The 12,648-nt window shown below is 44.5% G+C and overlaps 1 protein-coding gene across 1 annotated transcript in view; it reads left to right on the top strand.

The window, feature by feature from the left end:
- Nucleotides 1–10,903, top strand: part of CLIC6 (chloride intracellular channel 6) — a gene marked incomplete at its 5' end in the record, with an annotated part of 44,890 nt that extends 33,987 nt beyond the window's left edge. The window contains 5 exons of the mRNA XM_080816252.1: nucleotides 920–1,029; nucleotides 1,640–1,765; nucleotides 2,394–2,500; nucleotides 3,044–3,225; nucleotides 8,975–10,903. Coding sequence (XP_080672378.1) covers nucleotides 920–1,029; nucleotides 1,640–1,765; nucleotides 2,394–2,500; nucleotides 3,044–3,225; nucleotides 8,975–9,136 — 687 coding nt within the window. The 3' untranslated portion in view covers nucleotides 9,137–10,903. The remainder of the gene's footprint in view (nucleotides 1–919; nucleotides 1,030–1,639; nucleotides 1,766–2,393; nucleotides 2,501–3,043; nucleotides 3,226–8,974) is intronic.
- Nucleotides 10,904–12,648: the final 1,745 nt, after the last annotated feature.

The following is a 12,648-nucleotide window of genomic DNA, read 5'->3' as shown; positions in this document are numbered from 1 at the left end:
AGCATGTCCACGCCCCCTTCTTGCCTTTCCAGCAGCATCTTATTGTGCCACGAGCTTGTCAGAGACCTGAGGCTTGGGGGAAAGATGACAGCAGAAAGAAGAGTCTGGGAACTTCCTTTACTGCCCTTGATCCTACTGCTCCATTTCCAAGGGCACGTGGAGCCCCCACTCTCTTCCCCATCACCTGCCTTTGAGAAGGACGTATGTTTAGTATGTGTGTGTCTACGTTTAGGGGAGGTGTGTGTGGATGTGACCTGCTTTGGGTCACCAGGGAGGAGTCACTCCCCTCTCAACACCAACTGTGTAATAATCCCCCTTCTCAGTAGAAATGCTCCCCATCTTTCAGCCGCCCCATGAGTCAGATGAGGGGATATCCAAGTTTGATAGTGTCCGGGGATCTAGAACGCGTACAACGCACCCCTGTGATTCTGGCGACGTGCACCACAGAGACCATGAGGGCTGGTGTCAAGCACCGCAGAGACCATGAGGGCTGGTGTCTTGGTGGGAGAACCTGCTGGTGGGTTTCTAAGCCTGCTCCTCCTGGAAAGAGGGGTGCTGCTTCCGGAGACTATCGTGAGACAGAGGAGGGAAAGAGCATGTCTTTCTTGTGGGCCTTTGGTAACAAAGGGAGTTCCCAGGGGCTGCTCTCTCCCTGTGTGCAGGCTGGGCAGAGGCCCAGGGTGGCAGGAAGTGGTGAGTGGTGGGAAAGAAGGAGGAAATGCTCGGTGCAGCCCGTCCCTGTGCTTCCCCCACCCTCACCCTGGCGGGGCTCAGCGGCTCCGTGAAATGTCCCCGGAAGGGTATTTACAGTGTTATGACCATTAACACAAATGTGTAACGGTTTTGTGCCCGCACATTGCGGAATCTGGCACTTATCACTGTGAGGCTGGCTCTGATGAAGATTCCTTTTTCCACTTAGGCTGGTTACGATGGTGAGAGTATTGGGAATTGCCCGTTCTCCCAGCGCCTCTTTATGATTCTTTGGCTAAAGGGCGTTATATTTAATGTGACAACAGTGGACCTGAAGAGGTAAGGTGGGCCTTCTGCATTACTGGAAGAACTGTACTTCGCTCCTGGCAAACCCATTCACACCCACACCCATTCTCACCTGCACTCGCATCCCCCCACACTCACATAACACACACACACACCATGCACTCACACATTCAAAACTCAGGCACACTTACACGTGCACACACTCACATTCACGCACTCCTAGGACCCACGGGTGATATCGTGGCCCATCCATCCTCGGTCAGGACCCTGAACGGAAGCCCAAGTCTGGGCTTCTCACACAACGACAGGACTGGATCCGATGTGATCCGGGAGGAGTTGGGGGCACCATAAGGAACTCACTCCTCTCGCTACTGGTCTGCCAAGAACCTCTCAAAAGCCTGTGTGAGCAGCTCTCCTGCGATGACACTGGGGTGATTTTGCTTTCTCACCTCTGCCTCCAGAGAAGCGTCACACTTTTGTTGTCAGTAGGACATTTTGGAGACCCACAATCACTGTTGACATTCTTAAGGGTCCCCCCCATAAACTGGGGAGGACCTGGCTAAGCTTTGGAAATGAGTCTGCAGGTTGGCAACTGTTTATACAAAAGCTGGTGCTCATCGCACCCCTCCTCCCCCCACCCCAGGAAACCCGCAGACCTGCAAAACCTGGCTCCTGGAACAAACCCTCCCTTTATGACTTTTGATGGTGAAGTCAAGACGGACGTGAATAAGATCGAGGAGTTCTTAGAGGAGAAACTAGCTCCCCCGAGGTAGGCCTCGAAAACCAGCATTCACAACCCGATTGTCACTTTCCCCCCCTTCACAGACAATTTGAAAGCTCCTGGCTTCCGTGTATTTGGTTTTCCGTGGCCACGGTACTTCATTTCCTTTGCTGTACCGCGGTGTGCCACAGAAAACACAGAGCGAGATCAGAAGCCTTGAGTGACGGTAGGCCTGGGTCTCTCTGCTCTGCACCTGCAGGTTGGCAATCATGGTTTAATGTCAGGAAGTGGGGGAGGAGGTGGGTTGATGTCGCATGGGTCGGCCCTTTCTTAGGTCCACTGCTGGAAGGTGAAGCGTGCAGGGTAGCATGCAATGTTGCAGAGTGCTGGACCCAGAATAGAACCTTCTAGTGCCCCACCTTCGTCTTACTTGGAAGGGAGCTAAGACCAGCAGGGTTCAAGGTGTGCTAGGACGAGAACAGCAAGTGCTTTCTCCCTAGACTATTGCTTCCAAAACTTGGAGATAAAAAGATTAGGAGAACATTTCAGAGGGAAGTGTTTTCATTTATATCCACTCAGAGAAAGACGTGTCTGCTTCCCCCCACCCTCCAACCACTTGCATGAGCCCAAATCAAACATTGCTTATCTGTGATGCTCCAATTCTGAATTTTTCAAGGTACCCTAAGCTGGGGACCCAACACCCTGAATCTAACTCTGCAGGGAATGATGTGTTTGCCAAATTCTCCGCATTTATAAAAAACACCAAGAAGGATGCCAACGAGAGTGAGTACCTGCTGTCTTCCTGTTCAGTGTCCTCCATGTGGACTACCCCTTGCTCAGCCTCTGGTGTGGCTGCTTCTAAGATCCTGGGAGTTCTGACTAATGTCCCTGGGGATAGGGATCTATATCTAGAAATGAAGAACAATGCCTCTAATACTGAATTGGCACGTTGGTTTCAGGAGCTCGAGGTTGGGAGCCCAGAAAAAAAACATTTTGAGGGGAAAAGAATGCCCACCAGGAATTCCCTGCTGCACCATGGGAATCAGTTTCAAGGATGCTCCTGCCAGTGCTTATTTCATTATTGGCTTCCCATAAATATTTCTGAATAAGTGGTTGAGTCCAAGAAGGAGCACTGTTGTGTAGACAGCAGAATTATTTTCCAGGGAGGAGTGAGTCCTTTATGCAGATTTTAGAAAACCACATCCCTCTCTCCAGTTCCCTGTGCTGCCCGGCCGTGTGTCAGGAGGGAAAGGTGATTGACTCCTTCCTTGATATCTAGAGAAAGGTGACAATAATTTTTACAATTTTTTTGCCTTTATGTTCTAGTTTATGAAAAGAACCTGTTGAAGGCCCTGAAAAAGCTGGATAATTACTTAAATAGCCCTCTGCCGGATGAAATCGATGCTTACAGCACTGAGGACATCGCTGTTTCTGGAAGGAAGTTCCTGGATGGGGACGAGCTCACATTAGCTGACTGTAACCTCTTACCCAAGCTCCACATTATAAAGGTTTGATGTTCCTCCTACCACAGGTGCTGAATACACGAATAGAGCTTTGTTTTATTTTGGCCAGACATCAAAACAATCTAAAATGCAGACTCTTGAGTTAAAAAGTTAGGTATTTTGTTTGTTTATTTGTTTGTTTGCTTTTTTTCTGTTTGAGGTGGTCAAATCCCAAGTCTCAGATACAAGCATATTCCCAGGTGTTTTTCAGGTGATCTCAAGAAACATTTGGGAGCTTGGCTTCACCACTCCCTCCTCACTGCTTCTTGTTCCAAGTCTTACCCCCAGAGCCTAAAGAAAAGTTATATGAAGACAACTTGAGGGCAACATTGACTATACCTGGCATTTAATGCTTGAGCCTTGGAGACGATGTGCCGAATCGGGGAACACTGCAGTGTGTGTGAACTCAGTCACTTGTTGGTGATTAGCTGGGGAAAGGGCTCTGCATAGGGATGACAGAGGTGTGTCTTCTCAGCTCTTAATATCTACCCCCTACAGCTAGGGAGCAGCTCCTTGGCTGGGCCTCTGCCAGATTTGGCATTGTGTCTTCCCAGATAGTTGAAGAGGAAGTCAGCTTCATGTGTCATCTATTTTAGGGTTTAAGGGCTCCCGAGACCAGTGGTTCTCCAGCATTAGTAGGCATAAGAATTATTTGGGGAGCTTTTTAGAATTGTAAATCCCGCCATCCAGCCTCTGGTCTCCTCAGTCAAAACTTCTGGGGGTGATCCTGGGGGATTCCAAAGTAGATGGCCCAACATGTGGTCTCTGGAGTTATGGCTGCCTCTCAGTGGTATCCCTAGCCTTCAGGTCACTTACAGGTGTTAACTGCTACCATCATCACAACTGCAACATTGTTGGCCCTCAGAAGCCCCAGGAAGAAGCCCAAACCTTGTTCTGGGGCACCTTGATGATTAAAATCCCACCCAGTCCAAACCTAAGTCCTTGGTAGAAGGATGGGGAAGTGGGCGAGAAGACACGAGGAGTTTCAAGTCGAGGACCCTGTGATCTAATAAGGCATGTCATTGACTTTTAGAAATTTACAAATTAGGCTCACCTGTCTGTGTTGCTGAGGCTTCTGCAGGCTACCAGCAGCCCTGGCTGCTCTTCACCATTGCCTTGCATTTCTTCTGCATTTCTTCTTCCTTCCTGATTCCGTCCCTAACCCTTGCCCCATTTCTCTTCTTCTGTTTTCCTGGGTGTGCTTGAAGGATACTAACTTGAAATTCAAGCCTCGAATATGTGTCTGAGCCCTTAAGTGAATATTGTTTTCAATAACTTTGCCAGTTCCCCAGCATTTAAAATGTAATGAAAGTATCTCAACTCATCAAAACCTTCTATGTTTGGGAGCCATTTTCCAACAAGCTATTTATGTGGTTGCATGTGGTTTAGTCTTCATAGCGGTTGTTTTGTCGTCATTGCTTCGACTAGTAACATCACAGAGGTACGTGGAGGTTGGGGAAGAGCAGGAGAAATGCCCCAGCCATGTACCATAGATTGCCACTTGTTTAGCTCCTATAGGAAAAGAGTATTTTAAATTTCAGTAGATGGGGTAAACTTCAGAGTAAAATAAAGAAGTTTCTGGCTCCAGTGTAAGACCATAGATCAAATTCTTCAAAGCCATTGAGCATTCAAAGTACCAAAGCTTCATAATCTTTCAGGATGGAGCACCTTTGGAAGGGAAATGAGACTTGGTATAAAGGAATTTATGGTAAAAGATGTGAGAGTAAAGAAATTTATAATCTATTCTCTTTCCTGAAATCCAGCAAAAACAACATGAGTAAAACAGAGTAAAGCTTCATCTGTCATAAAACCAAAAAAGGACGGAAAACTAATTCAAAGACTAAGAAACTTTGTCCAGTGTGAAGTGTCACAGAGCCAGTGCAGGCTTCCTTGTATCTTTAGCAAAGTTCAGACTTCTCCAAAAGTAAATAGTACAGTCCTAAAATGTCCAACCCAAAGTTCTTTGAAGACTAGGGCCATGAGAGGAGAATAAGGGAACCGCTCCACACAGATCACTTCTGGGCTGAGGTCTCTGGGGAGGGAGAGCTGAAGGAGGAAGCATACAGAGGTGCCATCTTTGTATTCTGCCACTGGTCCCCTAATCTGAAGGAACAGGGAGGGGAGGTGGAAAGAAGGGATGTGGCATTCTGCTTTGTAGCTGCTGTATGGAGAACAGAAATAGTCCTTGAACCAGTCAAGAGAGAGACTGTAAATTGCTTGGGCTTCATTTTTAGCCATGGTGACCTCCTGCCTAATCTTTGAGTCTCAGAGTGGAGGATGCTCTAACCTTAATCTTGATTCTGACCCTGATCCTGACCCTACTCCTAATGTGTCTGTGGGGTGGAGTATAGAGCAGTGTTTGGTGAGAGAGTTTATGAGGGTAGACATCCAAATTGGTCTCCCAGCTGCCGTGAATCATTCCCTTTGCCCTCCATACTACTTTTAAAAAGTGTTAAGTCCAATAGATCTGCCTCATTAAAAGGTGATTAATAACCAGTAAGAACCAAGTAGGACCTCTGTGAGGATAGAGATGATCAAGAAGGACCGGGGAAAAAGGAGAAAGAGAAGGATCTGAAAAGGAAAGGGCAGATGAGAAACACCTATCTGATGAGGAATTACGCCAGTGAATGAAAATACATCCTAGTCAGATTCTTCTCTGTGACCTTCGGGACATGAAAGAGAACATGGATCTTTTGAGAAAAAGCTCAGAGACAGGAACAAGATATCAAAAAACTATAACATCGCAAGGAAGAGAAAAATCAGGCAGGCGGAACTCAAGACAAAAACTTAAAGACAAATTTAATAATTTCAAAAATAAAAGTTACATTACACATAGCAAGACCTAGAAAAAGACATTGCAGAAATTCATCAGGGACCTGGAGGACAGGCCTGAGACATCACCCAAAATCGAGTGGAGCAGCAGCAAGGGATAAAAATGATTAGAGATTTCCTGGATGTACCTAGTTAAGAACCAGAGAACAGGAGAGAAAAAAGAAAGGAAAGGAAGGAGGGAAAATTATTTTGAACTAAAGGATGATCTGAACCTTCAGTATAAACAACATGCCATGACTGGAGAAGTATAGTCCAGAACAATCAACACACTATGATATACGTGATAAATGATAAACTACTGAACTTTGAGGATCAAAAGAACACTTTGGGTGTCCAGACAATAAGAGAATTAATAATAATAATAATAATAATAATAATAATAATAATAAAAAGCAGTAAAGCCACCTACAGAGGGAAGAAATTCAGACTGGTCTCATGCATCTCCATGACCACATTAAAACCCAGAAAACAGGGGCACCTGGGTGGTTCAGTCAGTTGAGGTCCAACTCTTGATTTTGGCTCAGGCGACGATCTCATGGGTGATAGAATCAGGCCCTGCATTGGGCTCCATGCTCAGTGGGGAGTCTGCTGGAGATTCTCTCTCTCCCTGTTCTACCTCCCTCACTGCACATGCTCTCTCTAAAATAAATAAGTAAATCTTTTAAAAAACCCAGAAAATGGTGGTTTAATAGTTACAGAGAACCAAAGGAAAGATTGTATGATGTAAGAATTCATATCCAGGTAAATTGTCATTTTTACTTGAATTTCTGATCTTAATAAAATAAGCTCTCCTGAGCCATTTTTTTTAAATAAAACTTTTCTGTGATGAAATAATAAAATGTTCATCAAAATAAGAATCCAGGAACAGAGATGGTGGAGCATAAAAGACTAGTGATAAACATAGAACCTATTTAAATCTAAAGACAGAACTAAAGATTAAACAATGTTGGGAATTATAGTTACAGAACAGAATCAGGACATGGTAAACTTGGATGTTTTTACAACCAATGGAAGAGGGTTAAGGGAGAAGAAATGGAAAAAAATGTAGAGTTGTACTAATTTCCTCATTTGTCATAATCAGGAGTAAATAGATATCATCTAAACTTGACAAATCAAGAAATAGAGAATCTCTATTATTTAAGGTTATACTGGAAACCATGAGAAAAGTTAAAATAGACCATAAGCTTCCAAGTGACCAGAAAGAAACACACAAACACACCCACAGTAATATACACAGAAAGACAGAAAACAGTATAAATATTAAATACAGAATAGGTACCATAAAAAGAAGATTATATCTATAGGAGGCATACACTTAATAAATTTGCTCAAAAATGTTAAAATTAAAAAAATTAAAATTAAAAAAATTAAAATTTGTTTTGCAAAACAAAAGGAAAGCAGAATCTTAACATTGATAGCAATAAGGTTGAATTCAGGTAAAAGATGTTGAACAATTTAGCAGGGTTTCTGACAGTTATATATTGTCTTATTTTGCTGCATCAATGACTTCTGGCCTGCAAGATCTGAGTAATAGGTCCCAAAGATCTTCTAATTTGTGTTGTTCCATTATTCACTTCAACCAGACAACCCAGAAACCAATGCAATAGGAGGCAACAGAGCAGAACTGAACTTTGTAGCCCTGGGTCCCTGTTAGGGGATGAATTGCACCCCCTCAAATTCATATGTTAAAGTCCAAATCCCCGGTACCTCAGAACATGACCTTATTTGGAAATAGGATCTTTGCAGATGTAATTAGTTAGGTCCTATTGGAGTAGGGTTGGCCCCCAATCCAGTAGGACTGGTGTCCTTTAAAAAAAAGGAAATTTGGATACAGAGACATACAGAGGGAGAATGTCATGTGAGGATTGCTGTTATGCTGCTGCAAGTCAGGAAACTCCCAGAAACTGGGGAGAGAACAGATCTTTCCCTAGAGTTCCCAGAGGGAATGTGCCCTGCTAACACCCTGATCTTGGAATTCTGGCCTCCAGGATTGTGAGAAAATAAATTTCTGTTGTGCTAAGCCACCCAGGTTATAGTAGCCCCAGGAACCTGGTAGAATGCCCAACAGAATATACTCTCCTTTCTGACAAATTCCCCAACAACACCCCTCTAGCCAGAGGAAACATCTCACACTGTAATGTTTCTCATAATGTTCACTCTCAGTTGCCCTGTCCTCACATCCACCATTTCCATGAGGATAAGATTTGTGTCCTTTTGTTGAACCTGAGATGATCTCTTCAGTGATAGGACGATGGAAATCTGTAGGAATAACATACACAGATATCTGGGATTTCAGGAGGTAAGGCTCAACAAGCAGAAAAAGAGAGCACTTCACAGTAAATCTGGCACATTCTGAACTGAAGAGCCTCAGGAATCTTTAGGCACCAATTAGCATAACAGCAGAACACACAAAGCCCAAACTGCTGGCAAGACAAGGAGAAGTCCAACAAAGTAGAGACTAAATTCATGCCAGTGGATCCCAAGGACTATCTGGGATAAACTGGTGAGCGGGATTGTGTGTGTGTAGGAGCCACTCTTTTTTTTTTTTTTTTAGGAGAAACAGTGAGAGAGGGAACACAAGCATGGGGAGCAGGAGAGAGAGAAGCAGGCTCCCCACTGAGCAGGGAGCCCAATGCAGGACTCTATCCCAGGACCCTGGGATCATGACCTGAGCTGAAGGCAGACTTATGACTTTTGAGCCACCCAGACGCCCCTGGAGCCACTCTTTTGAGCCCAGTGCTTTCATGGACTTTCCTGTTGCAAAGTTAAAGTGCAATTTGGGTGTAGCCTGGCTGGCTGTAGGAAGTATACATCAGGACTCCAGAAAGAGAATATATATACACCTCAAAAGAGTGGATTGTCTGATCTAATTGTCTACATTAGTGGGCTTTTCCTTTGCTGATTGTTTCCTCTTGATTTTCAGATTGTGGCCAAGAGATACAGAGATTTTGAATTTCCTTCTGAAATGACTGGCGTCTGGAGATACTTGAACAATGCTTATGCTAGGGATGAGTTCACGAATACGTGTCCGGCTGACCAGGAGATTGAACATGCATATTCAGATGTTGCAAAAAGAATGAAGTGAAGCCAGAGTGTTTTCTGTCTTATTTTCAGCTGTATGAGCTAGACTATGATGCGAGTGTGTTCTTTGTGAGTGTACCATTTGTATTCCTTCCAATAACCATAATGCCCATATTTTAATAATACTGTATCATAGCGAAATGCTACATGGCCTTGTGATTTGTCAACTCACTTGTGTATCTGAATAATACCAGTACATATTGTGACACACACCCCCTGTCCAGTTGACTTCTTAATTTACTTCTTTGGCATTCTCAGACCCTATAAACCATTATATTAGGGCATGTGTTTTGCAGTTTAAGTTTCAGAGCAAATTAGATTTGGGTTCAATTCCTCCTCCAATTTTTAAAAAAATTCATCTGTCTCTGATAGTTTTCCTAATCATCATACGCAGCTTATTTTTCTCCTCTAAAGTAGTAGTTTGGTTTTTTTTTGGAACAAAAATACTGTTTTTGTAGTCACAAGATGATTACATGCCTATTTTAATATTTTAAAACAATGTCAGAGAATATAAGGAAGGGAAAAAAGAAACCACCTAAAATTTCACTCCACCTAGATAATTGCTGATAACTTACCGGTGAACATCTTCCCCTCCCTTAGCTCTTGCAGATGTTCACACTGCACACAACTCCATTCCTGCGAAGTTGGTGAGGGAACCTGTGGGTGATGCCTTGGTGATCATCCACAGAGGATCCAAAAAGATTTGACCCTGCAGACCTAGAGGATGCTTGCGATCAGGCTTCACAGGTGGAGAGTTGGCGTCCACGGACCCGCAGGGACCTGCAGCCACCACAGGGGCTGGGAGCTATGGGAGATCCCTTCTCTCCCTTGACACCACTTTGGTGTGATGCCAGCTGCCTCTTGTCCCAGAACAGGCAGTGGAGGAGAGCACCCATGGTCGTTTGTTCCAACTTCTTTTTGGATGCCTTCTCTTGCTCCGCCCCCTCTCATGAGGCCATGCCTTCATGGGGACCACTCAACACCAGCTGCCCATTGGAGGACCCTCCTGCCCTGTGGTGAAATGTGAAGCAAACACCCTTCGATTCTTTCTAAGGGCCGCCCTCAGACCCAGAGCTGAGCTTCTTCGATGGTGATGGGCCATGGGGCTAGCCTGGTTCTCATTGCTTCTCTGGCCTTTACAGTGTCATTTCGAGGTTAGGCAGGGAAATTCCAGAGAGACTGAATTCATGATGACTACTCTTGGGCAGTTCTGGTAACCAGTCGGGTTGGGGAGGAAGTGGAAACTCTAGGCTGGAGAGTTTTCTGGTTTTTCTGTGACTTGCCTGCCACCTTGCCCTGCAGCCAGCCTCTCTCTGTAGTGTGCCTGGGCTAGGCTGCCTGGCTCCAGCTGAAAGCACGGGAGACAGCGTGGAAGGCTGTGTAGACGTGCATCACAACCCCTCCGGGTTTGAGCATTCTCGAGCATTCTCGGGGTTACGCTCCTTTGACATTTTCATACATCTTATAGAAACCCTCTTGTCCATTTGGTGGTAGCCTGTGGTTGATGCTAAATGCTCATTAAAAAAAATATGCATTTGCACTATGGGCATTTATTTGGAAAAGATTTTATTGGATTTATTTGGAAAAGAGTAAGATGCGGGGCACCTGGGTGGCTCAATGGGTTGAGCATCCAACTCCTGATTTCTGCTCTGGTCCTGATATCAGGCGAGATGGAGCCCTGCATCGGGCTCGAGTCTGCTTGAAATTCTCTCTCCTTCTCCCTCTGCCCCTCATGCCTGTGCTCTTTCTCTCTCTAAAATGAGTTAAGCAAATCTTTAAAAAAAAAAAAAAAGGAATAAAATGCATTAACGGCAACTCTTCTGGGATTTACTGACAAATGTCCAATAAGAGAACCAAAGTCCATCATATGGTGGCTACTTTGTATTCCTTCTTACTAGAGGCTCCAGTTTCGTGCAGGGGCTGCCCACCCAGCAGTCGGCTTTCTTTGTTAACCCTTTCTATTTGGGGCGGTTGTCTAGCATTCCCCATCATGCATGTTTCATATCTGTTTTGGGGTCAGATTTTCAAGTCTAGTGTTATATAATGGTACATCTACATGTGGCCAACGAACAGAATCCCACTTGTGACTAGTGCAAACTTTGTATTTTCAGATGGCGATATGATCTACATAAACTCTTTGTGCCTTAAAAATTAAATGCATAAAAATGTTTACACGAAACCAAGATCTTTAATCTTTTTTTTTTCCACTTCATCTTCCTCACTCACACTTAAAGGAATAAAATGAACAGAAACGGCTTCCTTTAAAATAATGAGAATAATGTCGAAGCAGAGATTATTGGTAATTGAATTAGAAATAATCTGTATTTGAATTGTGAGCCACAAAGACATTTTAACGGAGACCTGAGGAGATCAGAAAAGACCTGTCCTTGTGTGACCTGTCCTTGTCTGGGGGGGTACAGTAGAGGTCCTCAGACTGTTCCAGATTTCAGTGTGGTTGCAGGAAAACGGGTGGTCCCCAGCCATTCCCCCCACCCACTCCGGGGTCCCATCCCCACATCCAGTTCACCTGCCCCTAAAAGGCTATATTCCTTTGGGGAAGGCAAGAAATATTCCAGGACTGTTCTCTGGCTTGAAGTCTTGATTACAGGGTGGGTCTTGAAACAAAATGTATTTGGTCTTGAAACATACTGTACGTTTCATTCAAAACATTCTTGCAAATACGGACATTCAGTGAATGAATCCCCACCTGTAGGCTGACTGAGACGTTTTCTTGCCCAAGAGGCCCTACAATTAGGAAAAAAAAAATCAGCTTTTCTTCTGAGCACAGAATTTCCACGTGTAAGCTGGAAAGGATATGGGAGCGTCGCAAAGTTACACTGCCTGGATACTGCCCCGGGATCAGGGATGGAATGAGGGAATTCAGTCCAGGAAAGGAATTCTAGAGACCAGAGGTCTCAAGAGGTAATTTCTGATCCGTAGGTCCATCCCCAGGCATTGAATATATGCCCAAGTCCCCCCCCCAGACAGAAAGTCAGATAGACACACACACACTCAGGGACATACACACAGACACACAGCCACACACACACACACACACACACACACACACACACGCAAACATGTTCACATATAACAGGGTCACAAGCGTGCTCTCACACACACATGCACAAACACACAGACACACATATAACACAATATGCTCACACATAGGCACACACTCACATATACACACGTGTGCACACACATCCCCCTACAAACACATCGTGGGCGAAGTCAGCACTGTTCCCTTTCCTGTGGTATCTAGTCGATGACCATAATACCTCTTAGCACCTATGACTCAGTCCCCGCCTCCACTGGTTCATAATTAGAAGACATCAAAGAATGTCTTTTGAAAAAAGAAAACTCCAACATTTATTTTACAATTGAGAGAACAAAGGATACATGATCCCAAGAACGTATACTTCACAGAATCCTGGATACATACTATGGATACCTTGGGGTACATTTTTTTGCATTCCAAAATAATTTCTCTTTCCACACGGAGCTTTAATTCTG

The sequence above is a fragment of the Martes martes genome (assembly GCF_963455335.1).
Source record: "Martes martes genome assembly, chromosome: 1".
Taxonomy (NCBI): domain Eukaryota; kingdom Metazoa; phylum Chordata; class Mammalia; order Carnivora; family Mustelidae; genus Martes; species Martes martes.
Note: the sequence above shows the minus strand (reverse complement) of the source record. Positions and strands in the feature narration are given on the sequence as shown.